The sequence below is a fragment of the Ischnura elegans genome, chromosome X, assembly GCF_921293095.1.
Source record: "Ischnura elegans chromosome X, ioIscEleg1.1, whole genome shotgun sequence".
In the NCBI taxonomy this organism is placed as follows: domain Eukaryota; kingdom Metazoa; phylum Arthropoda; class Insecta; order Odonata; family Coenagrionidae; genus Ischnura; species Ischnura elegans.
In genome coordinates this window covers 62,921,659-62,949,644 of record NC_060259.1, presented here as the reverse complement: position 1 = coordinate 62,949,644, position 27,986 = coordinate 62,921,659, and the positions used below count along the sequence as shown (strand labels likewise).

At 36.1% G+C, this 27,986-nt stretch overlaps 1 protein-coding gene across 1 annotated transcript; it reads right to left on the bottom strand.

Moving 5' to 3' along the window:
* Positions 1–59: 59 nt before the first annotated feature.
* Positions 60–26,516, bottom strand: LOC124170638 (WASH complex subunit 4). The gene is made up of 19 exons (XM_046549498.1): positions 26,383–26,516; positions 26,103–26,242; positions 25,776–25,941; positions 25,505–25,695; positions 21,469–21,693; positions 20,620–20,865; positions 17,427–17,612; positions 17,024–17,122; positions 16,315–16,548; positions 13,402–13,734; positions 13,196–13,315; positions 12,910–13,075; positions 12,665–12,819; positions 12,399–12,578; positions 12,081–12,324; positions 8,627–8,844; positions 3,467–3,647; positions 2,405–2,598; positions 60–814 (listed from the first exon to the last, which is right to left on the bottom strand). The coding sequence occupies exons 1-19, from the start codon at positions 26,432–26,434 to the stop codon at positions 677–679; spliced, it is 3,468 nt and encodes a 1,155-aa protein (XP_046405454.1). The 5' UTR covers positions 26,435–26,516; the 3' UTR covers positions 60–676.
* Between the last annotated feature and the right edge of the window lie 1,470 nt (positions 26,517–27,986).

The window sequence follows — 27,986 nt, the reverse complement described above, 5'->3', positions numbered from 1 at the left end:
CATATGGCATACACCATGGAGTTGATAATAACCTCCAAATCATCCTAACTGGACGTCAGTTTAGAGCAAAATCATATTTTTAATTATCGAAAATGAAGACTGCATTGTACATAAATAGTGAATAAAAATGAACCAGAATTTGAATATCACTAGAAAATAGGCAGAAGAGCTTTTAGTCTACAAAAAAATGTTTTGGAAAAAGTGAGTACATATCTTGAGTAACTTATTGATCCCAATAGTGCAGCAGCCTGAAATGACAATTCAGCATGACAACTCTAAAACAATAGCACAATAGCAGGAAAGAATTATTAACAATAACAGACACATTCAAATTATTATGACTCATAAAAAATTATGCAATGAAATTCATCAACTGACCAATAGGAAAATGCATACAAGTGTAGATAGCTCAGAGCAACAGTACCATTCCCAACAATAACTGGACCCTTCTTCTTATCACTGCTCTATTAACATGAAATGACATGACCATGCACTGTTAAAATATGAACACAGCAGTACTTGAAGACATTTTAGCACCTATTCATAACAAACCCTATCACTTGTGAAAAAATAGTAACTTCGGAAATCTATATTCTCTTCTATTATACGTATTCATGATGGCTTCTTTGAAGGTGACACGGAGTCCCTGAGCTGAAATACCTCCTATGGCCACACATCATTTAGGCACATTACTATTTGAGAGTTCACTATTGCTTTTTGAGTCATTCTTTTTCTCATCTACCACATCACCACTTTTATCCCGTTGGAAAAAGATTCTTGCACTGCTTAAACTATAATACAGCAAGTCAAATTCCTGAAACACAAATATAAAATTTATGACAGATAACATCATATTTTATGCAAACATTAAGATTAGTGGTAACCCTATACTTCTTATATTTTATACGTATGTACTAAATACTCTAAAAGAAAAATATCTCTGCAATTTCTCAAAACTCGAAAATGTTATATTTTATCAAATCACACAATAAGAAGTGTGCGATAAATAGAGAGGGGAGTACATATATAATTTCAATTTTTAACAACAAGAGGCATTCCTTTTCACACTGTAAGCACTTTGAAGTTTGACCACTCCCAATATCCAATCCATATTGTACCTTCAATTTTAAGCAAAGACATGAAAAAGAATCATTTAATAGCAAAATCGGCATTTTGTACTTATAACAGGTTGCTGGCAGAAATCGAGATAAGTGAACGAGAATTTATAAATATGTATGTGAATTATAGTGTTTCTATTCTAATGTGAACAATGTTCAATCAGATTGATAAAACAATTAAATAGGATAAATGAGGATGATGGTACACAGATCGATGAAAAGTCACATAGTGGAGTCAATTCAATAGAAAAGTATTTGTATGTATATAACCTCCAATGAAAATTGTGTAACTTGGTAATGCACATTATCTCAGTAAATATTTGTAATTGACTATAGCATTTGATATGCTATTTACTGGCATTACCCTGCCCGATTTGTAATTGTTTCCTGACGCCAATTTCTTATGAAACTTCACACAAAAGTACTAGGGTAAATTGATCAGAGACAAACAAACCTCATGATAGTAAGATGGGGAGATCCAAATTACGCAATGAGGGGAGAAGAGTAACAAAAGGTTTGAAATGCATCATATGATCTCCTCATCAAAGCAGTGAGATTATATGTAAAAAATGCTTTGATAATATGAGAAATAAACTTGAGTTGTGTGCTTGTGTGGTATGGTGAACACTATAAAATTTGACACAATTGGTACCAAGAGTCGTCAAAGAGATCAAAATAACAGTATAAAATACAAGAGTGGTCAATTGACCATTATCGGTCATTAAAGGTAAAAGCTGGGATTGCTCATGACCTGATGCATCACCCAAAAATACTTCATTTTTGTACTACATGTTCCAAAATATTAACATTAAAAAACTCAGCCTCATACATTTGAGAATAAAGAGATTTTTTATCACGTATGTGAAAGAAAAATGCAACCCCTGATCATTACAGTGTTAAATGCCTAGCTGTTTGGGCATGACACATCTCCACTCAGTGCCTAGTGGGCCCAGTCAGGCACACTAATTTAAAGGCTATCACAAAATTAAGCAGTGAAGGGCATCCACTGGGAATTAATATGCACCAGCTATAGGTTAAACAACAGAAGAATAAAAATCCAGCCACTAAAAGCAATCACAGAGACACATAGATGAGAGTAGTACAAAGACATTTCCTGCTAACCGATTAACTACATTTCATCAATAATTTTATACATCTCTTCAGTCATTACTTCAAGATTACTAACTGCATACATAATGTAAATAGGTAAAATGTATAGATCCTCATTCAGAATTTTTACATCTAACAATAGAAAATCAATTAAAATTTAAAAACAATAATATTACCTGTTGATATAAATCCAGTCTTTTAGCAGTCAGTGTCATAGTCTGTTGCAATTTTTCATCATCTTTTGAAGATGAATCTTTTTGTTTGGAAAGTGAAGCCTTATCTTTAGCATACTTCTCTCTTACTGACTGGAACCAATGCAACGAATCAAATTCCGAGTTCAAATCAATGAGTTTAAGTATGTATGCAACCCCTGAAACATAAGACAGTAAATAATTTGAGCTGAACAAAAAATATGCATTGACAAATGACAGCAATGAAGCACACATAAGCCTTTGCAATATCCATAGAAGTCTTCACAATGACACAGAAATTTAAGCACAGCACACTCCCGCTTTAAAACATTTAAGTGAAAGTTTGGGTTATCTGTGTTTTCCAATTATTCGTGCCGTCTCTCCCCATCATCAAACCGGGTAATCGGGAGTGTAATGTAGTCACGTTTCATAAGGTCTCCCAATAACAAGCCATGAATTTAAATTTCTGCATTATGCAAATGAAATAAATAGCTGGCTCCATGAAATGAATAGTTTTCCAATGCGTGCACAAACTGACAACAAAATATGAGAATAGGCAACCCTTACACCACCTCAAAATCCCCCCGAAGCAACTTTCCAGTGTGCTTCTACCCAGAAGCTATTTATTTCATTTGGCCTACACAACCAACTGAAATCAATACTTTTACACGAATATACTGAGATTACTTGTGGAGAATATGTATTACTCAAGTATACTTATAATGACTCATTAAGAATATGTTGAGAAAATTAAAATAATTACAACTCTCTCCAGTCAGTCAATTTGAATACCAACCAACTGAAATCAATACTTTTAAACGAATATACTGAGATTACTTGTTGAGAATACGTATTACTGAAGTATACTTATAATGACTCATTAAGAATATCTTGAGAAAATTATAATAATTACAACTCTCTCCAGACAGTCAATTTGAATACATGGTCCATAGGTACAAGCCCATTTGACAATGTAGCCTGCAGACCTAAAGAAACTCCCCAACCTCTGCCCCATACAGTAATCAAGATAATTAACAAACTAATTACCCATTGCAAAACCATCATCAGTGAAGGATGCTCCAACTTTGTTCTTCTTGCTCATTTTTTCTTTGCAAGTAATGGAATGTTCGACAAAATTGATGGTCAACGCTGGAACAATTACATGGAAATTTCTGAGATGAATGTTCTTGGGATCTCTGATGACTGGTGTAAACACTTTAACCAACAACTGAAATAAGAAACATCAAGTTATCAAAAATATTGCTCCTTAAGGAGTTCCTCAGAGTTTTTACTAGTTGCCATCTTAACCCTTTCCTGCCGGAAACTACGAAAGCAAAACGTTACCACGCTACGAGTAGCATAAGAATATTTTAAACCTCTGTGTACGGAGCTCTTTTTCGGGGGTGAGTTGTCCGGGTACACTTGTCCCTCGGATTTGGGACCCAACTCAACGGGGCGCCCGGCCATTATCCCTGCCGCTCACACGATCCTCGAACCCTTTCTTAGCAGGGGCCTATGGTCAACTTATTATTTTACCGGTGTTTTTTATAAATAATTATTGATTATGATTTCTGAGAATTTACACTTACATAATAATAACTTACATATTTTTAAGCATAGTGGAATTTTAAACGGATTTCTAGCATTGATAATAACCTAGTTAGGACCTTTTTATTTTTCAGAAGGTTGGGCGCCAAAATTCTTCTTTGAATAAACCTAGATATAATACTTCCCATACTTCTTTTTCATTAAAGGGAAAAGGGTAAGGAAAAAGGAATGCAAGCCTGATAACCCATGAAAGAACTAGCTCAATGGTATATTAAGGATCGCTTTTCGAAGAATTGTAGAGGGCCATTGAAAAATTTGGCGAAAATGTCATTAGTGCTCAACACCTGGACTGTATGAATGCACGTGCGATATCATTGTCGGAGTGGAAGGTTTGGTTTTTCCACATAGTTTACTCAAGACATCGTCAGGCAGCTGAGCAAATGCTCCACCCAAAATGAGAAGCTAACAATAGGACATACAACATAAGTACACCCATGTCTCGTATAGCGCAAGGGATGCATTCTTTGGGGTCTTTGCGCTATACGAATTTGCGTTATACGAGAGCGTTTTTACATAGGGAAGATAGGGATGTGTTCCTGGTAGCATAGGACTTGGGTATTGAATTTCCTCTAAAACATCTATATTCCCATAAAAAGCCTTAGAAAACATTATTTCTATAAATATTTATAGTTTAAAACATCTTTAAAGATAGCATTCACGCATTCAAAGACTTTTATTCACGTTAAAAAAAATTCTTACGTGCTTTCGAATTCCATCCTGTCGTGCGGGTGGGCTAACATCTGCTATCTCAGGGGATCGTAATGCGTTGCCGGCAGTTGACGATTTTTCAAACTAGTCTAAAAACAACTATCGTGTCACCCAGGCCCTTTTGTCGCTCATCGAAATGACAGGAAAATGCTACTTTAAATGCCATTTCATAGCTAGCGGAGTTTATGAATGATAAATCATTTTAATTTGAAGTCCTCCGAGTCATTAGCAGCTACGTAAAACAGTCTTTAAATGCCATGAAACCTGACCCAGGTTTTCCTTCCCTGAAAATGAATGAACGAGAATGCATTCTTTTCCCAAAGAATATCGTCTCATCAACACTAAAAACTAGTTGAGGGGGAAAGGAGCCACTTTCAATAACAGCTTGGAGTTCATCAGAAAATGTTGTGGTGGCTGCGCTATCAACACTTGCAGATTCACCTGATATCGCCGCACTGAAAATACCTGCTTGCCGTTTTAATTCTGGAACCAACCGGAGCTTTCACTTAATGTCTCGGAGCGATTACCACTCTCGTCTTTTTGTACTGATTCACCATGAACTTTCCGTATGTGTAGACCGCTTGGTTGAAGTTGGTGCGGCTGAGGTCACTGATGTTTAACTTCGTCTTTATTCAGAATAAGGCATCGTGAGTTTAAACGTCCGCTCTCCATTTTCAAAGCAATTGACCTCTCTCAAGTCCTCTTCTAGGTTAATGGTTTTTCTTGATAAATTCTTGATTTTTCTACATGCATTCCTATTTTTTGCCATATTCTCTTGGTTTTTACTCTGTATGGCTCTATCTAAATCACCTTCTTCTGCTGAACTGTATTCCTGAGACGCAGAAGGGCTATGACTGTGGGGAGGGAACGAAGCCATTGTGTTTAAGACTCTATAGCGGACCCTTTTATGTGTTGATGCTATTCATGCGCAACTTGGTCACCACTCCATTTCTCCCCCGTGAATACCGATGACCTTGAAGGCTTTAGCGTAGACTCTACCTGGAAGTCAATCGCCCGGTAACCTACGATGGCAAAAATACGTCTCAAACCGTATTGCTGAAAAAAAACTCATTTCCACTATCCCCACGCTTGATTAACGATCTAAATTATTTATTATCATTCTGTTAAGGAGACGAGATAAATCTTCGGTAGGCCGGCTATCTAGACCCAATGACGAGTAATACTTCTGGCAATTGCGCAGCAATGAATTTCGATTAATATATAAACAAAAAAGAAGATTTGAGGCAAGAAATAATATTAATATGCGTAAATTGATAGAAATTTCGTGTGTACTTAGCGCAAGTTCACGTTTTATCACGAGAGCGTTTAAGATTTTTGATTAGGCTACACTGCGTTGCAATGTTTCCCCGAGGAACGAATTTGCGCTATATCGAAATTGCGCTAATCGAAATTGCGCTATACGAGACATGGGTGTACAGAATTAGATATACAAGTTACATTACCTTAGAATACCGGCATATTACTAATTACTTGGGGGAAAATGAATAAATCAGAAAATATAGGGTATATAATGTAGGAAGTTATTTGGATTTTAACATTCATGAGCGATAATGACAATAAAACAACAGCATCTCCCCATTACATATTTTTCATCCCGTATGGAAGAACAAGGTATTAAGGCATGAGAAGTTCGCAAAAAATTACACTAAAATTTCATTAAGAATTTGCCTACGCACAGAAAAAAATGAAGAATTCATTACAATGAATAAAAAATTTGAGTTTGCAACAAATTCCTCTTTGCAAAAACCATTTCCATTTCAACCACGTCACCGCAAATTCCTGCTGTGGGAAGGATCATAAATGAGTGCGAGGGTCGGGCTTAACCTTTTCCCTACTATACACGTATATATACGTGTGGACGTTTCCTGACCCGGAAGACGACGGCCGTATATTTACGTGTGAGATTTTCCTAGCCAGGAGAACGAAAGCCGTATATATACGTTTTCTAGCTCTCACCCTTTCAGGGCGGTCTCGGGTTTACATCGTCTTTGTCTCGGGACCCAACCCTTCGGGAGTTAAGTTTTACCCTCGGAATCCGGGAGCAGGTACCCGGACCCCTCGTCTTTTATAACCCCTCTTAGCGGTAAGGGACAGCGGTCATACAATTGTTTATCTAATCAGGTTTTGAAATAAATATTTGTTCATTTCTCAAGAAAAATAAACTAAGAATTGAATTATTTGTCGTTTACAATTTTTAAACAAAATTCTACACTAAATATTAACTTATATCTCGAGTTATGTATAAACATCAACATGAAAATTGTTGCTGCATTAAATGCGTTAATATTGGCATTAGAACTTCGTTTAAAATTTGACAATGCTCAGAAAAAAATGAGGAATTCAATTCAAAGTCTGCAATTAACGTGCAAGCAACAATTATCCATTTGCTAAATACATATAAGCAATACATAAGTTGACCGCGAACCAATGCCGCAGGTATGGTCGTAAACCCAGAAAGGAGGGAGCACAACTACTCTCGGAGTCGGAGATAATGCTAAGTCCCTGCGTGGAGGGGTCGAAAAAGGTTCAGCGAGACCCTTCTTAACAAATGCCCTCCAAAAATACTCCGTACCGTGGGAAAGAAGAGTCTCTTGGGGCTCAGTACAGCAGTCATGCTAAGACGAAAACTCCACCGTCTCGAAAGGGTTAATTGCCTAAGGGGAGGCACAAGGGTCTCGCTAAGCTGGGTCTCGGGCCGGGCCTGAATACCATCGACCATAGCTACTTCTGCGGTCACTTCCCATCCCCCGCGATGGTGAATAACTAAATATTTTATTCCTGATGGGCTGTACTGATAATACAAATGCTTCAGTAGAAAGTAAATGTTTGGGTGCAAATTTCAAACCCACCAATGACATCAGTTCAAGAAAAAAATGTCCTAAATATTGAGGTAGACAAGCAGAAACATGCCTCACAAAAAGGACAATAAAGATTATAAATTACACCTCACTCGTAGCTCTTTTCTTAACATGTTGCGTACCGGGGTAAGCTAATGTTTAAAATATAACTTTACCCAATCAAACGTTATGATGCATCAATTCATAATGAATAACGAACAACAACTGAAAACGTACTAACGAATACGTATTGTACGCTTTAAAATTGTTTAGGTTGACTCCTCTTAATGACAAGAATCTTCGTCATCCGTCCGGAACGTTCGGGAAAAAAATGACGAGAATTCTCACCATCCGTACGCAATGTGTTAAAAGTTATCTGAAGAGGAAAAGTTCTCAAGAGAAAATATTCTCCCTCAAATAATTCTCACATTATCTGCTTACACCATACTGTACTTCAACCTGCTGAGTTATTTAGGTGTGCTAACTTCAGGTCAGTGGATCTTTCAGCCTAAGGAGAAGAAAAATTATCCATACTGTCTTACGTCCAGTCCTCCACATAGTACATATTATGTTGATGGAGGCTGAAGTGATTAAGATGGTTTAACTTTGCTTCTGGGTTGTCCTCCGCATTGATTCACCTTCGAATGACTGTTTTGCTGGCATTGCAGCAGGCGTCTTCATGTTTGAAGTGACTTCAAACCTGAAGACACCTGCCGCAATGCCGCCAAAACTGTCATATACAGATGAATAGACATGAAGGACAACCCAGAAGCCAAGCTGCAACCCATAAGTATTATGGTTTTCACAGCTTCTGCCATAACTTAAGACTGAGGAGTCCCCAAATTTATAAAGTTGAATATCATGAAATGTGTACTTATACACATCATAAGGAATTGAAGTTTAGAAAATGGCTATTATGAACAATTTTGAACAACTATGGTACAAGATTGTTGAATGAGAAATATAACAATCTAGGTTGTTCCACGAGCTGTAAAAGAAATGACATTGCTTATTATTTTCCACCAGGAAATACCTTGAAATACTCTGTCCCTTCTGCGAAGTTTCTTGTCCAATTTGATATAGTTTGATCCAAACATGAAGCTGAATTGATACAACTACGGGAAAGTCCTTCTTCCACACACAGTTCCTCAAAATTTACAATATCATCAAGATCAGGAATGAAGCATATGGCATTGGAACAACAATGTAAACCTCCAGATCTTATCATTCTAATATAACCCATGGCATTACCTGCAACCGTAGAGAAAGACAACAGAAGAAAATTCCATCAAAACTTATGCAAGAAATATGTAGAAGAATGATCATTTGGTGGCATCAAATTGTTATCACATATGCAACAAATAAGAATTAAAATTTTATTTCTATGGAATGCACATAAAGTATGAAGTCCAAAACAATGATCTATTACTACATATATTTCTATCCACTTAGCATAGATAGCAGTTTATTATCTGATAGCTGATTCCAAGTTGCTGTTATCATGCATTTTTTTTGACAAGAATTCTTTATTAATAATAAAGATTTAACTAACAACGACTACATATTATAATACAGCCTGCTATTGACATATGTTGAAAATGTTCCATCAATTCCGGGAACAACAAATGATTAATCTTGATCTCAAACCTGCAATGCATCATCTCTACTCTTATCATAGTGTGATTGAAGTTATGATCAAAGCATGCAACACTCATTGAGAAATCCAAGAACAGCATGGTAAGCAAACTTAGCATCAGATTAATGAAGTTATTCAGCTTTGCCAAAATTGACCCTCATGGAAATTTCAGGACTTTGTTATGTCACCTCCTTAAGCCCGTATGACACTTCCCAATTTATTGGCCAATCCATTGGATATTGGATTGTGGACCGACTGACACACACCAATTTCTAGCCCAATATTCGTTTCACAATATTGGACACAATTTCTCACCCAATCTGGAATTTAGAACAGGTTCTACTTTCTCGCCGCCAATCTCCAATCAGAACTCAGTCTTGTCGACTCCTAGTGGCCAAAACTAGAAGCTCTTTGCAAAACATTTGGTTTGGCTAGTTACCTAGTTCACCTCGGAATTTTAATATCATATATAAAAACTTAAGAAGCATAGCAACCCATGAAATAGCTCAAATAATTAAAATGTACTTTGAGAGAACATAAATTCACAAACATCAACTGTCTAAAGTGGGTAATTCGGAAATAACATTTCGGATATTTAATGAATAAAAACATCGTGTTTCTCCTTGATTGCGTCTATATTTTGTTTAATTTACAATTATTAAACTATTTTTCATGATTTTCATGATTCGGGTGAAAGTCCCAATTGATGACACAATCTCTGTTTATTCGATGAACATATTCCAGCCAAAACGAGCCGCTACGTTATCTTGGCTCACCTATGAGATCACAATATTGCCTATCTCTAATCATTCAAGGAACTCACCCGAATGAAATTTCGAGCAATTCGAGAATATCTTTGCAGCCCCTCGAAGTAGTTATTAAATTTACAATTATTATGCCACCTCCCATTCTGTAGCTCATCAATCAATCATTGGCAATCAATCTGCGTCTTGAGATGCTCTTTTGTCAACGGCCAATATTGGTATGTGTCGTACGATGCATAAAGCCCAATATTTTAACCAATATTGCGCGCCGATATATTGGCCAATAAATTGAAAAGTGTCATACGGGCTTTACAGTATAGGGCTCACAATTTCATTTCAAAGTAGGTCATGCATTACTGCAGTCAGATCAACAGTCAATGCAATGCCTCCACCCCAAGCTATATTTGACCTCCACCCAAAGCTATATATATATATGCAAGCTATATTAACATGTATTAGGAGTCCATAGATCCCCAAACCTGAAGAAGTTAGCAAATCAAGGTAAGACCATTTGAAACCCAAAACAAATGCCTTCTTTAATTTCCATTAGAAACCTAGCAAATATAAAATGGATGCAGAACCATTACAAACCTCACTCAGGGCACAAAGGCAGTTAATCATTTTAATCACAAAAAATGTGAAAAAAAATCTTACCATAAAAATGGACAAAAAATACAAAATATCTTCTATATTAGGGTGGTCCTTATTTTTTGAATTTCTTTCGTTACATTTCCCCTTCATTTTATACCAATTGGTGTAAAAACACATCCTGTAAAACAGTATTGCAATTGGATAACTTGATGGCTGCTGAAAGGTTGGTAAAATTGATAGAGCAATTTCATGATAAGTTAGACGAAAATAAGAAACAATTTTTGCTAAAGGTTGTGTGTAACTAAAGACATAAAAACCCAAACTCTAATAGAGCTACATTGTCAAAAGAATTTTGATACGTTACAGAGAATCAAGCATCGCAGCTCACTTTAATATTTAAATTTTAAAATAGTGTTTTATCATGAGAGCTGTTCGTTTAAGTATATGGGTGTGTGATAAGTGCTGATAAAAATGTTTCCTGAATTAAAAGAAAATGGAGATACAATTATTGAATCTTAATTAATTTTCATTGTTTAATTTAATCAGACTAATAAATTGAAAGTAAATATCGCATGACATTTCGTCAAATAGGACTAATGCCAAATGAAGCAACAGACTTGGGAGCTTCAAGCATTGGTCCGAGGTGGTGCCACTTGGGGTGACAAGCATTCATTTTTGGGGTTGTATCTGGGGAGCCACTGGTCACAATTGGATAACATTTTAGGCGCAGCACTACAAATGTTCAATGTGTTGTGGGTTACCAGAGAAAATAAGTTGAAAAATACCAGTGCCTTCTTATCCCCATTCAACTCCAAAAAACAGCCAAAAATGCCAAAATTTATCAAATTTGAGTGCGATGCTCTACTCACTATCCAATTGCAATAATATTTTACAGTACATGTTTTTACACCTATTGGCATAAAATGAGGGGGTGTCCTGAAAGAAATTTGAAAAATCAAAAAATAAGGATCACCCTATTCTATGTCCATCAGCATTTATAAAACAATTTTAAAACACAAAATCACTTAGTTCAAGCTGATAATTCAAGCATACCCAGATAATAATATAAGCAGCATTGAAAGCACTAAAATATTGCATTCCATTACAAATGCCCAAGATGCACATATGTCAACTTCTGTTATTATCAGTTGAAAATAAAGGCTGTGTGCCATTCCACAATGATTTTATAACCCAACTGGTTTCAAAATTTCAGTGCCATTTTCAAGGGAATCACTGTGGAATAGTATATAGTCTATTTTCTAATGCACAATGTAATTCCACAAAATGACAGCCAAAGCTCTCCATATATGTAATCTGTAGTATCAGTCAAAATAATATATGTAAAGCCAGCCGAAAACACCTTTTCCAGACAATTTTACAATAATTAGTAAAGTAAAATCATCACATGAAGGAACATATTTCACCCTGCTACTTCTAATGCTGTAACTGAAGGACTAATCAATTGGTACATGCATAAAATATGATAGCTAATTTACCAATATGACTGATTAAGTTCCTAAATTGATCCAAGTAGCTTAGTCCATCTTCTGTGATCCCTAGTTTTCTGATCCCTCGGTTGAATTTTTCAGCACGTTCATAGGAGTATTTCTGATCAAGTTGGGTTCTGTTCTCACGGAAATAGCGAAGATCTTTTATGAGCCGTGATTTAATGTGCTCATCATACATGAATTGAGAGAATATAAAAAATTTTTTTCTTAGGAATTGATACGTGAAGTTCACCTGAAAGACAAACATTCCATTTGAAGATGCAACCCAAATCTTGACAGTCATAAAGGAATATAAATAATACTTACAGTGGTATTCATAATGCCAGTGCCATGAGTTCTAATGGAGTTTGCAATGTGCCTAATGTTTATAGTATTCAGGTGTTTATTATTACTTGATTTTTCAATAAAAAATTGGTTATTTAGGTTGTAAAGATATTTTGAAACAAAAATATGAATATTTCTCATAATTTCCAAAACATCTAATCCCTGTAATGACAAAAAAATGATTACAAACTAAAATCTGCACACCAAAATCTCAATTCCAAAAGTCAAAAAGGGTATAAAAATGTAACCTGATCTAAAGTTTGGCTAGGCAAATAATCATCCACAGTATGCAAATCAAATTTGTGCTTAGCCAGACTCCTCATCTTTCCATAGGTTTTCCAATCATGCAGAGCCACAGTTGTGAGATTATAGAACATTTGGTTCAGATAGTGCTCAACATAACCTGATAAAAGAATGACAAAAATATTAAAAACTAAATTTTAGACAAACGCATGTTCCACACAAAAATCTATAAGATAAAGCACGAAATTACTTTGTATACTGATGTATCTGTCAAAAAACCTCAGGGGCCTCAGTCTCAGCATTGGCACAAAATTCTGTATACCCACTCTAAATGGGTTTCTATCATCCAGCTGCAGGTGAGAATGTACATGCAATCGCAGGTCTGTCTCTATGTCATTGCAAAATGGAATCAATATCTAAAAAGATTAAAATGCAAATTTATTGACACAGGATACATGAAGAAAACATTGAAGCCAAGGTCAAGCATGAAATATAATGGCAGTAATACAATCAGCAACAGAAATTCACATCCTCACCTTGGTTTCAAGAAGTTTATATACATCATTTTCTAAATTGACTTTCAGTTCATCTGGATTAGAGACGTGCCTGACAGATTTCATAGCGTGCACACAATCTTGAAGAGCACAGCATACGTACTGAAATGTGACAATGGTAGGGTAAATACAGGTGAATAACCTACTGGAAGAATTAATAACATTAAAGGACTCATTCAATAACTTACTGACACACGGTGAAAATCAGCACGTGTTTCATAAATATTTGAAAAGTATATGGGAAGTATGACTCTATGCCAATACAAAAAAGAGCAATCGCATGCAGCAGTGAGCTTATCTTGAAGGTCACAAATGGAATCTAATCTGTACAGAGTGGAGTTCAACATGTTTATGTCTTCCTCCTTAAATGTTTTCATTTGGTTAGCTGTAGATAAAGCAAGATGCATCACTAATCTCCTCTCTTTTGTCCCAGGACCATTCAAAGCACTCTCGGCCAGGAGTAATGATGAAAGGATATCCAGTCTTTTTTCACTGTATCGCTTGTCTTGAATGATATTTTTCTGGAAAGGAAACATATCACATGACACGAATTAATTAAAACTCTCAGCAACATCAAAAACATTATACCATAGGGAGCAAACACATTAAAGTATGAATACATGCTTTCCTACAAATTGCTGTTTTAAAGGCTGCACCTCATGTGCAAAATGCCATTGTAAAACTGCATTGTGGCTGATATTTTTGAGACCAAGTTGCTCCCCATTGTCAAAACTAATACAGGTTTCAGTTTGTATCGTAAAAATACCATCAAATACACATTTTTGACCAATTTGAGGCACTTGGAGATCCTTAGCTCCAAGAAAAAGCCTTAACCATTGAGGCATAGATGCTACATGCAAAAATGAGATCGCAGGAGAAATTCAGAGCAGACACGTTCTGGCATGGCTCACTAATGATCATATCAATGATGCACTATATCTCTAGGCATAAGAGTGATAACATTAGGGAGATCTTTATCCAAATAATGGATGAATTGATTTTTTCCTACAAAATACGTGACCTCAGTGAAAAAGTGAGTCACTTTACAAACAAACTTCAAAGTTTCTTTGTCATGGTATATGTTTTAACACCCCTTTCTATAATCCCATTGGACAGTTCCCGGGGGGTGAGCTAAATAATTATTAGAAGTAAACCAATAAGATCTGGCTTCCATAAGGAGAAGTTCATTTCATGCAGTTCAATTCAAGCAGTTGGCAACACAAAGGGATACGTTGTGTTGGAAATTCATCCTTCCATGATGAGATAGGCTGTAGTAATGATTCACAACATGGGCGTACCCAGCAAGGGGCAAGAGGGGGCTGCTGCCCCCACCAAGAAGCAAAAATCGCATGAGTCTTTAAGAAAAATCAATGCTGAATTGAAATGAAAGTATTCAACAAATTTTGTTTAAACCCACGAAAAATAATATGTATTGGTATTACATATGTAACTAAAATAAAAATATTTTTTCAAATGTCACAACTTGGCTTGCCCCTCCTATACCATTTTTCTGAAAGGCGGCGGCTCACCTTGAGCGTGCTCGAAACCCACCCACTCTTCTAGCCAATCACAGAAGAGCGACAGGAGAAAGAGTGTAGGAGAGGCCACAGTCTCTCTCCGAACTGCGTGCAGTGCACATCGCTCTCCAGCTAACAGTGTTGCCAAGCCGAATCTTTGGAGATCGCACAGTGCTCGTTCTGCCGCCCCCGAAAGTACTGTCATTCCCAAGGCTGGCAATTCCGGTCGGCCGGATGGAGGGGAGCGGAGGGGAAAAGGGAAGGGAATGGAGAGGTGGAGGGGGCAGTGCTTCTCATTGGCTAGTTTCTATTTTCCACCCAGCCGCTGTCAGTTCGGAAAAATGGTATAGACTATGCCTTGCCCCCCCCCCCCCTAGTTATGATCCTGGGTACGCCCTTGATTCACAAGAATGACAAATTTCACAATTTTTAACAAACTAAATTCCGACTCCATTGTCTACCCCTTTGAATCAAACGCTAGTACCCCCAGTACAAGACAACATGTAGGATGCCTACTAATAATAATAATATTGATTTTATTTCTGTTGGTAAGCAAGTATCATAGAAACCATCACGGATAATGATACATAATAGCAAACAGCACTGGTTAAGTAGCAAAAAAATAAACACACAACAGGACTCAGTAAAAACAAATGCATATGTTCAAGTATGACAGCAATTACACTTTGATCCCATGAATTCAGAAATGCAATAATATGCTTTTTCAAGAAGTAAATTCTTTATACGGTTTTTTTAACACTGGCAGAGAAGTAAGTAATTTAATATCAGAAAGTAGTTTGTAATAGATTATTGGGGCTGCATGATGAGGACTATGTAGAGAAAGGGAAGTACAGGCTTAGGATCGGTGGACGTCATTACTATTTCGTAAATGGTAAGGGTGCACATCATGGTGAGAGGAGAATATTTGGGGGTTTTGTTTTACAAATAAGGCGCAATTAAGAATGTATATAAAGGGAGGGGATACTTCTCAAGGTCATACGTGGATGAGGTGACATCATTTACAATTGGTCTTAAGGATGTTCCTAAGATGCCACCACATGGTAGCTAGCGTATTTAGGACAGTGGCATTGGACCATTTTCTTTACAGCTCGATTTTCATGCTCCACCATTACAGCACAAGATGGTAGCTCAAAATGTTCTATAACAACCACATTTTACTGCCAATGGAATTCAGAATCCAAAGATAATACACTTTCATAGTTAAACTAATAAATGAAATAACTTGAGTAAGCAATTATAAAGATATTCATGTCTTATTCCGTAAGGAATTGATTTAGATCATTCCTACCGAACTTTATAGTAATTCAGTAATTTCAAATGGATGCGGTTAGTAACTACAGTAGTTTAAAGATCTTACTTATCAACAAAAAATTATTCAAGTTAATTGGACTAATATACATAAAATATTTACGAGTGCATATCAATGAATTCCAGAGTATCATCCATATTTGCTACCATTATGGTTCATTTTAACAAGTACAAATGAACAATTATCCCACCCTCAAAAAATACAATGTATCAATGAAGCAAATGAGCAGATACAATACTCAAGAACTCACCTACCTTGGCAGCTGATATTATTTTTAAAGCTTGGTATGACAAATGCTGTACAATATGGTTCACAGATTCTGCTACACTCATACAATGACGATGGTACATATGCTGGATTCCTTTAAGGAGCTCAATCAGCCGACACACTGCCAATACAGCAGTTTTGGTCATTGGCTTTGCTGTGTACACATGAAGATTGGTCACTGTCTTCAACAGGCGACTAATGCCGCATGCATACTGCAGACCCTGAAGCAAATTTATTCAAATAATAAGCATAAATTGGAAACTCAAATCCATTTATCGCATCCATGCCACCTTGTATTATGCATATGATAAAAATTAAGCCATGGAATAATTTTTCTTGTATCCGTAATGAAATCAAAATTAATTTCAGCCATAAAAAAGAAATTACTGCAGGGAAAGGAATGTCATAGTACAGATTGAAAGTAATAAATGAAACAACAAAAAAGCAATAGCAAACATGTTTCTCCTCACTCTATGTACCTCCCACGTCTAGCTATGTCACAGACTCAGATCATGCACTGAATCCATTGTGAGTGAAACCCATCATAAAGCTGGGGTCCAATGTATTCATTCGTTCCTAAACATAACTGGACATGCATCTTGTGAGAATGATATGATGGTTTCTACATCTCTACAAAGAGAAATTACAAGGGTATTGAAGAAAAGTAAAATAACATAGAATATCAGTACTTATTACCTGAAGAAACAATGAGCATCGGTTGTAAAGGTCTTCAAACTTCCATTGATCTGAATACTGTTGAATATTTGTCTCCATATGAATCATCCATGAGCACGTCTAGAAAAAGAAAGTAGAATTATAGGTTTGGAGAAAAATTACATAAGGTGAAATCAAAGAATCAAAGTCTCAAAAACTACATCGGTTGGGAGCCCAGCGTGGGCCTCTAGAGGATACAACATTGAGGGCCAGGAACAAGTTACGACTTATTAGCTTGGTCACCTTCTGTTAATGAGTTAAAATGACAGCAGCCAAGGTAACAAAAATGACCTAGTACTTCCATTTTAAATTCCAAATGCAAAATAATTTACCCAACACCGTTTTATTCATCAATTATCAACTTCCGTGAGTATTAACCACTCACCTGGAAGTAATATAGCTGGAGTTCTCTCGGCAAATTAGTTGTTTTTGTTTGCAAGTAAGTCTGCCTGTTTGACTGCACAGCCTGTTGAGTTTTTCTATCAATCATTTTGCATAATTGAGGTAAGCGTGCCAGCAGGAAAGTTTCAGGGAACCAAAGGACATTTCCAACAAGATTGACAGCTGGAATCTGAAAAATAAATTAACTAGATAGAATGGCAACATAGACTTCTCTAAGTATCCAAAAATTAAAAACATTTCACGATGACTCATAACAAAAAAGGCCAGGAGAAAAAAACAAACAAAATGTTTAACCTATAAATTTTCAGCAAGAATCACTCCAATGGAGGAAGGTAAAAGTAATACAGTGGAACCTCGTTAAAGCGAGTACGGGCTATAGCGACACCCCCGCTATTACGAGATATAACCGATGCACCGTCAATTGACCCTATAATAAGCGTGTTAAAAAATTCGTTTTTACGAGACCCTTTCGGTGTTGGCTCTCGCCATAGCGAGGGTTTCACCGCCGGAAGACTTTCATCAAGACTCCTTAACCTCTGTAATTGCTAGCGATCTGTTAGAAATGAAGTTAATGGAGTGCTCAGTCTCAAATTTATGTGGTAAACTGTCGTTCGATAAATATAATGATTGACGAAACAATGCTTTGCATGATTTTTATTCAGTGCAGCGCTTATAAATTGTTTGAATAGTTAGTCGCTATTTGAGTAAGGAAATATAGTGATGCAAAAAGACAACGCATTTCGTCTGGATTAATGCTTGCGTTTATCGGATAGATGTTTAACTGTCGCCGCACCACTCCTGCTCCTGTATATCTGTTCGCAACAGGTATATTGGCTATTTATGATCTTAGGTTTTCCCGGCGTATCAGTTGCAGAAAAGTTTCTCGGGTTTTCCACCGGGAGACATGGACGACATCAACCAGTGGAAAACCCGAGAAACTTTTCTGCATATTGGCTATTACTTGCTCCACCTCCGGTAAAGCGACAATTCGCTATAGCGAGTGTTTATTAGTGCACCGTGGGGTGTCGTTATATCGAGGTTTCACTGTATCTAGTAACACAAAATAAATAAGACGTGCCATGAAGATTACCCAAAGTTGATGTTAACACGAAAACTTTATTTGAAACATTTAATGGTGAATATAAACGAAAGGACTCATTCTTGGTGTCCACTGTACACCTTTGTCTGAATATAGGCCCTACATTTTAGACTAATTGTCAGCCAAAATAAATAAGGAAGGGAGGCTATTCACAGTGTAAATGGAAATCAACCCTTATGTTTCACCATGAATATGTGTCGATAAAATTAATAGGAAATTGAGAGTTAATACGAAGTTTACTTTACAGCGATACATACATAAAATGATGTGCCCTAAACTACTTTGAAATGCAATTGCCGTTCCATTATTTCCCGGCTAGGTACTTCAAAAATGTGTATCTCGTCAAAGAATCCATGCGGTCAGAAAACAATGCAGTATGTAGTGAATTTCAGCATGAACAAAACAATTTGGTATAAAAAACGAAAAATATCATGATCAAGAAAAACAGATCAATGCAACAAGAAGCTATAATTTCCTTTTGTATCTCCGTAACAAACAGCAATGACCCATGAAACTGCCATAAAAAATAGGCTTTCTTGCTACGAGCAAAGAATGCCATGAGACCTTATGCCCTCGTCTCCATGAATACTGTATTTGCCTGATTATAATTTCTTTTCTCCAATATGCATATAATCTGAAAGTCACATTTGTACAATATTCAAGAATTAGCAACAAGAATAACATAACCGTATGTGTCATTACTTTGATATGCCTACTTCTAATCATGTCTGATTGCAACATTGTGATTCATTAGGTCGTAATCATACAGCACAATATTGTAAATATAATGGGCACATAAGCTAATGCTTACACTACATAGTACAAATAAACTCAGAGAAAAATTCAAAGTAATCGCAGTAAAATTGTTAAAGCAAGAATTACATGTTGCCTTCCCAGGATGGAAAACAGCATCACAAGAAACAATGTGTCTGTAGTTGTTCAATAAATTTTATATGAATAGTCATTCAAAATATTAATAGAGAAGATTCTAGAGTAAATAATTACATACAGCTAAACTGTATCATATTTGATGTCATATGTTTCCCTTGAAAATTCCTTAAAAAAGATATTTTCAATAGAAATACACAGTATTTTGCCTGAAAAGAAAGAGGCTAAATTTTTCTTCACGTCAGATTTGAATTTTTGGAGGAAGGAGTTTGCAATTGCACAGAGGCTATACTTAGAACAATACAACAAAATTAAATTCATGAAACAGGCTGTACATGGAAAATTATGACAAACAAAAATATGTAAAACTAAAAGAAATAAATAAAACGGAAATAAGCAAAGAAATAACAGGTTATTTAATTCAGCAAATAAGTCAGCCTGAATCACCAGTCTACATTCTTTTGATGCATAAAAATTTTGCCCAGGCCTATCCATTGGCTAGATAAAAAATCTGCCAAGTTTTTCAACTAAATACGCCAAACATGTCAGGATGTCGGCATCCAAATTTAAACGAACATCCATGCCACTAGCCAACGCACAATATGTGAGTCATAATTCTAGTAACTCAGTCGAAAGTATGGCCTCTGAAGGCAGCAAGACAAGGCTTCACAGAGCATCCAAACTCCTCAGTCGAAGCTCCACCACAAGTAATCAATCACAAGACCATAACAAATGTTTTGGACAAGAATTCTTGCATAGGAGGGTCAGTTAAAATATTTTACTGACTGCCTCAATTTTCTGCTGAAGATTTTTCCTTGGCTTTTAGCACCACAAGACACATACAAATCCTATATTGCTCATATGCAGCTGTAGACAGTGGCTTCCTTTAGTCTAGACTCAACACCTTAGTTAACAACTTTTTCAGCCACAAGCAAAGGGCATGTGGACACCAGTGGATACTCGATACTGGAAATTTTAACACAGATCCTATTAGATAGGCCTTCATCATGCAGAAATTTATTTTGATATGCATACAAATTTGTAACACTTACCTAGTCATGCCATTAAAATATTTTCTAACAGTAAACAGAGGAATAACTACAATGGATAATTTGCAACCCAGACAATCATTAACAGGATAATTGACAGTAGATGGCAGTTACTCTCCAATTGGTATTATAGGTATTACCTTTTTACTGAGATCCCATATTTGCTTGAAGATTTTCTTGTCTAATGAGCCAAATAAATTAAAATTGAGAGCACACAGAGCACAACCCTTTATCCAAAGATGCAAATTGTCATAGTGCAACTGGTCCTGTACTTTCATTTCTAAATCAGAGAGGGAACTCCTTAAATATATTAAAAACTCTTCAGAAAGCTGAGCATTTTTACTTATTGTGCTCTTGGTGTCTTCAAAAGACTGCTCCACACAACGCTAAAACAGGAAGGCATAGTAATTTAAACAAGAGTTCAAGAAATGTGTTTCAAATAAAGTTTACAAAAACATGCATCACAATTATTACTAACCCTTGAGCAGGCACGCTGGCATATAAAGTACGCCAATCTTAAAAAACCAAGGATATCAAAATTGTATGTGCATTCTGGTCTAGAATGGCCTTGTATGCTTTTCTTGAATGGCCTTGTGTATTCATAGAATGTCATTTTGACTGTCTATCGCAGGAGTTTTTAAAGGACAAAGTATTGTAGCAAATTTTTTTTAGATTGGCAAGAGGAACCTGTGGTGTATAAATTACTTCGCGTGACCGGCCATATACCACCTGTGTACCTTGATATCTGTATCACCTATAAATGTACCAGCTTGAACTAATTTCAACAAATAAAGATAAGTTTAGTCAAAAATCGAGTATTATCATATAAATGCATATATTGAGGACAAAGTATGCCACATGCCCGGTCGTGTACAATTATCAGGCGCACCTGCTTGAGGGTTAATAGATGAGGATTAACCAACAGAACTATAAAACAATATATTAATCCAAAATCAGGTAAGAAAAACATATTATGATAAATATTGTACCTGAAAAATTGTTCCTTTCATCAACTTCTCCTCAAGTTCATGAATTATCCTTTCAAAAAGCTTCAATTTGCTCCCATCTATTCCAAACTTTGAAGGATCATGCTGCACAGATTTAACGGTACGCTTATATAAAAGCCAATGTTCAATTAATGTATGATGACTGCTAATAATTTCATCTAATGTAATTAATACCACTAATAGGTCACCAAGGTGCTCAAATACTATCTGCAAAAAAATATTAGAATAATTATTTTTGGAGGATACAATATAATTTACCATTGCCGTGAATAATTAGACAAAAAAAATTGAAATTAATTAACACTCCTATGGATTTAATGCACCTCGGCGGCACTCATGGTTTTTAAATGGTTGAAAAAAATTTCCTCTCCTAATGGATGCTTCAAAAACTTTGTCGTCTATTTTTATACATTCTTCAGCTAAATATGTATTTATAATGGAATAATTAGCATAGTATAATTTTATGGGCCATTATTTTTTAAAAAGCTACCTCATTGGATTTTTGGGTCCACAGTGGCTACTCATCATCTTAAGGGATCCAGGAATACAAGTGCCGTTCTGTTCACAATAGGGTGGTTTCCTATTATTTTTTTATTGCCCAAATCGAAAGATTATTACTCCTGGAGTACGTATTTCACGCTTTTAGATTTTTAAATGACGATATATATTTTTTGCGATTAAATGAAAAGTGAAAATTTTCTAGCGCGCGAAAACGCGACGCGTAAGTATGAATGTCGGGAAATCTCTCCGTGTGACGTATTTCTGGTTCCCGCTGCCGCCTTGTGAGGTGACCTTGAGGCAAGTTGAGCGCTGATACGACGCAGGCTGCTAGCGGGTAGCTGAGTACCCTGCTGGCTGGTAGCGCTTGGCTTAAATAAGGATTTTTAATACCTTATCAAACGAAGAAAACTTTCCGACCTTAGCCAGTTTTAATAAGTGATTATTAAGACATGTTTCCCTGAGCTCTGCGCCTCATGCATGCAATGGTAACCTCAGACGACGTATAACTCCTACCTTCTCGTATAGAAACTAGGTCCCTGTGACGTCACGTGGAGTGGCATCGCATGGGCGCCAATCTGGCCCTTTTCAAATGAGGATAAAAATGGACCATTGCCATTCGTCTAAACCGGTATTTCTAAAACGAAATAATTTGTATATTATGAATACAGTAATGGTGGGTAACGAATCGCAATCAATGACTTTCGTTTTCTTTGATGAAGGAAACTACCCTATTACAATATATTATACCCAGGTTTGTGCAATATCATCCCTCAACGTCTCCTAACTGGTCAGGTGTCATGTCTAACTTTCAGGAGGTGTTCTCACATTCTACTAATATTGCAGTTGGTACCTCTGTTCATAGTATTGACATATAGCCAAATCTGGATGGCTTCTTTTACTATTCGTTTCCAGTACCCGTGAGATCAACAAAGATGTTTCATGTTTTACCAGTGAATCATGTGATTCTCGTGTACACTTTGCTTACCCACAGGAGATTTTTCAAGTTGTCCCAGTCGGAGGTGTCTACGAATGTAAATAACGTGGAAATTTTGAACAGAATGGCATTTGAATTCCTGGATCCCTGAAGACCATGAGCGTGTCACTCATTGAAATATTGAAAGGGCCTCACCTTGAGTGAAACCCAAGAGATCTTCACCAATAATGTTTGCTAAGAAAGCATCAGACATTAAATTCAAAGTACTCAGAGCCAATGATTTAGTATCTGTCCATAGATATTTCAACATAGACCACATATGAATTAGTTAAGTATTTCAATAGAGTAATTTCAACAATACTTGATCATGTACGGGGCTGGGATGTGTTTCAAATACAAGTATTTTAAAATACGTATTTGATATACATATGTAACTTGTACTTGGTATTTAAAATACACGACCTGGATGTATCTTGTATTTCAAATACAAATTTTTGGTATTTTCCTGTTCTAAAATAAAAAATACATTTGTATAATACTTTTGAAGTAACTCAGAGAACACTTCTGCAGCATTATGCTTCACAGTTTACTTTGTTTTGGTTAGAATTGTTTTCTTCCTGTTTGCAACTATCCATAATGTGCTTAGGCAGGTTATATTTTTTAAGATCTCTTAGTTTCCATACATATGTATTTTATATTTTAAAAGGTATTAGAAATAATACTTTGTAGTTTGCTTTTCAAATACCCAAGCCAAAGGTGTTTTACCTTTAAAATACATTTGGAGTGGTACTTTATATTTTGCACAGCCCTGATCATGTACGATAGGTGACATTATATGGTGGAAGTTATACATATTAGTTAAATGGAACATTGCAATCTTTCCACTGAATTTATTTGAGCACAACGTGTTTTGTTGTTACAACGAGGATGTTGTTGTCAGGGGCAGTCTGGGGTGCGGTCACCCCCTCCCACTGGGGGGAGAGGAGGGTGTGGGATGAGCATTAAATTTTAGGAAATTGCATAGCTGGAAATGGATTTTGAGGCAATTCTGGCTATTAAAAACTAGATAAATGTTATGAAAAAAAATACTATTTCACAACTGTAATAATGTTATACGGTTCTTGAAACAATTAAGTGAATTTGTTCCATGTAATTGCACTGTAATTTATAATATATCTCAAAATGATGTTTTTGAATAGCCCTTTCAAATAAGTGTCAGTTTATATTTCATCTTCTAACATCTTTATTTTATTAATTTTTTTTTACAGGGTATCCCATTCATCTTGGCCACCCGAAATAACTTTTTGTCCAGATGCAAATTCAAAAATGTGTCAAGAAAATGTTCATTAGCCGTCAGGGGGACATTAATCAGCATGATTGCCTTCCTTTTAGCTTTATTATTTACAAATATATGAACAGTGGTATGACTTTTTTAAATGGCACCCTATGTTTTTTAATCGGCAATTCATTTCCTCTACTATAACTCCTCCTGTTCATATCTTTGTAAATAACAAAGCTACAAGGAAGGCAATAATGCTGATTAACGTCCCCCTGACGGCTAATGAACATTTGCTTGACACATTTTTGAATTTGCATCTGGACAAAATGTTATTTCGGGTGGTCAAGATAAATTGGACACCCTGGATGATATTTTCTCAATTGGATGTTGTAAATAAGGCGACTAATGAAAACATAGAACTTTATCAATACAAAAAAAACTTCGGTTCAAGGAATCTTAGTCTTTTTTTGAAACACCTTCCATATAGATACGCTTCACCATAGATGCGAGCATTGTGGGGGGCCCTTCGAGATCGCTGACCAGTCGACTTGGTCACACTGCCCTTGGGTTATTGTAGCAATGAAATGTGTCGTGCTCAAATAAATTCAATGGTAAGATTGCAATGTTTCATTTAATTAATAAAATACTTGACCAGCATATATTTTTTTCATTTCAAAGAGAAATTAAAAAAATTATTTTATACCCAATGATCTGTAACATTAATTGAAGAACAAAGGAGTGACCCTGATACATTTTGTAGCATTAAATTAGACAGCACTTCCTCTCCGAGGTAAATAGGGACTGTCGCCAGTTCAGCTATTTAAATACTTTAAATCATGAAGGAAAATTTAAAAATCACAAGCTCACATCTAAATAACATTTAGAGAGAGTAATTGTAGATAATGCGTCAAAAAAGTTTTAAGGCACATTTGTTTTGGACTTTTAAGTATCATGATTTAATTTCATCCAAACGTCATCTATAATTAACAGAGAGAGTAAAAATACTCAGGACAATTAGCATTACTCAATCGCTAATCATTAGTCTTTCATTTCAACTGTTAAGTAACAGATACGATTATATAATAGCATGAGTGACCTACAATCCAATGCATTTTATTCTATGCAGTCTTAGGTAACAATATAGACCGAAAAGTATTTAAAAATATAATAAGCAAATTACAATTTACCAATGGATCAATGAAATATTAACCAAACAGAAATCTTAAAATGTGAATCACATGAAGTTATGGAGATGATGATTTATTTCAAATCATCATTACCCAAGAATTTAACAGTCAACATACCTGAAAGTGCACATCCGAGGCACTGATGAAGCCTGGCGCACTTTTGGAAGAATCATGAACTGCAGAGAGCTGCTTCACAATTTGACACATTACTTGCTCACATCGAGTAACAAAGCAGAACAATTCTTGCAGGAATGGAATGAAATGACTAATGGACATTTGAGCATCAAGACCGTTGTTTCCAAAGGTGCCTACAAGCAGACGTAAAAATTATAAATAAATAATTAATGACAGTCAAAGGCCCTTTATTGATTCTCATAACAAACATTACCTCCTTCCCCATAAAAGAGTAAAGCACCAAAGTATTTGCTTCTAGCCTCATCTTGAAGTTTTTTCACGTCGATACAAAGAGCAGCTAATACGGTCAAAACTTTGTTCAATATCTTGTTGTCAGTGTCGATGAGTTTGAGCAATGTGGTCTGCTCATGAGGCAAAAACTGAAATGTTGGCGTAAATATGAACAACATGCTAGCATTCTGGCCTGCTCAGGCAGGATATAACAAAACTAAGATATATAAATATGTCTAACCAATTTAATTGGTTAAAATATACACCTTAACTCACTTCTTGCATTGTTGTAAGACGAAAACATAATTACCTTTAGGGCTATGGGGTCACGGGTTGCATCCCATGTATCACTTATACTTTCATCAAGGGCTTCTTCTATGCCACGTAGTTGAGAAGAATAATCGTCCAAGAATTTCCGATATGTTCGCAGCTGTACTTCTCCGGCAATTTCTGAAATAATGATACTTGCATCAAAGGAAAATCAAATCAAGAACACAGTACTTCATGAAAACGCCCACTATTGATGTACGAGGGCATTTTCAATCTTTTCGGCATCACCGATATTTCTGTAAATTATAAGCTATACATACTGTGTGTTCCATCCTCTTGATCTCCATAATCCCACTCCAAAATACCTGACATCCTTTCTTAAATCATACTGTTTCCCTGTATCAGCTCAAATTACCCATCCAACGAAAACACACCTCAACCCCCTCCACTTAACTCCGATCACAAGCTGATTAGGACATGCCGTGACATCTATAGGTTGAATCCCGAACTCAAATAATCTTAAATCGCATGACGCTCTTCGAAGCGGGATATTATGAACAAGTTACGCAATAGAAAACTTGATGAAAAGTATACTTTTGTGAAAGAAATGAAGAGACGAGAAACAGAAAAATCGAAATGATTTCCATTTATGATTTGTTTGCGAGAGAATACCATGATGACGAAAAAACGCCTGAAGATCTTGAGATCGGATCATTAAAAAATGAAAGCCATTAGAAACCACTCGAATGGTGGCGAGAAGAAAGTGATCATTCCGGAACCAAGGGAAAAAGTAATCAAAAGTATTGTCATAGTATACAATTGTCACATTTTTCTGCCCATTTCACCGGAAAAATGTTTGTATCACTCCAAAAAACGAGGGCCGACAAACTCCAGCTTTAATAAAAATTGGTAAATATGGTGCTTGTTCGTAAAAAAACTATTTGTATGCATTATTTCCTAAAATATTGGTTATTTCCTAACATTTTACAATTTTGTGTACGGTTTCAGGCTTTATCCCATTATAAGATTTACCTCAAAATCATCTTCAAGGTATTAATCTAAACAAAATTGATATATTCGTCTTAAATGGCAACTTTGAAAAGGATTTACATATAAAAATTTGATTTGTTTAAAATTTTAAAATCTATTTTCTCTAAGCACAAACCCCCGCGATTTCTTCGATATTTTTTAACCTTAGGCCTTTGTTTCCAATTCAGATTGATGAAATCAGTCTGATTTCCTAGACGTATGGCGCAGAGTAAAAATCATTTGAAGTAATCGCGCGCAAATAACCGGCGAATGTAGTGAACGCTAGTCAGAATGTGCCAGACATGATCAAGGGTGCGGTCCGTTGAACGCTACCAATGCTTCGGAGCGCCACCAAGCGGTCCGTTATTCGCTACGGAGCGCTACAGGTTAGGCTGTGACGTCACGGCAAACGTCATACACCCGTTTCCCGCCTCGCTCCGGACCAGCTCCAGACGCTCCCCTGAAAACTTGGGTCAGCGGAGGAGCGAGTCAATTTTTGGCGGAAATTCGAAGGGAATGCACTGAGGCAATGGAGAGTTTACTCACGTTGCAGATGATGGACGCTGAATGTGGACGCCTTTCTCCTATATAAGTGACTACGAAGTAACGGAGTAGACGCACTTAGTAAATAGATGTAAATTTAATTGTGATTTAAATAAATATGTAGCAAGAACTAAATATCGACAAACATTCTCGTATCTCCCCCAAAATGAACTCAAATGTCTTTGGAAGCAGCCTTTACATACAAAAGGCAACAAAATTATTAAAAGGGGCATGTAATATAAAGAAAGGATTGTAAGAACATATATCGACAAATATACTCATGCCATAAATTAAAATCTGAAGAAAAATAGGATATACATGAAATAGATTAATGTTTTTTAATAGTCGTTAG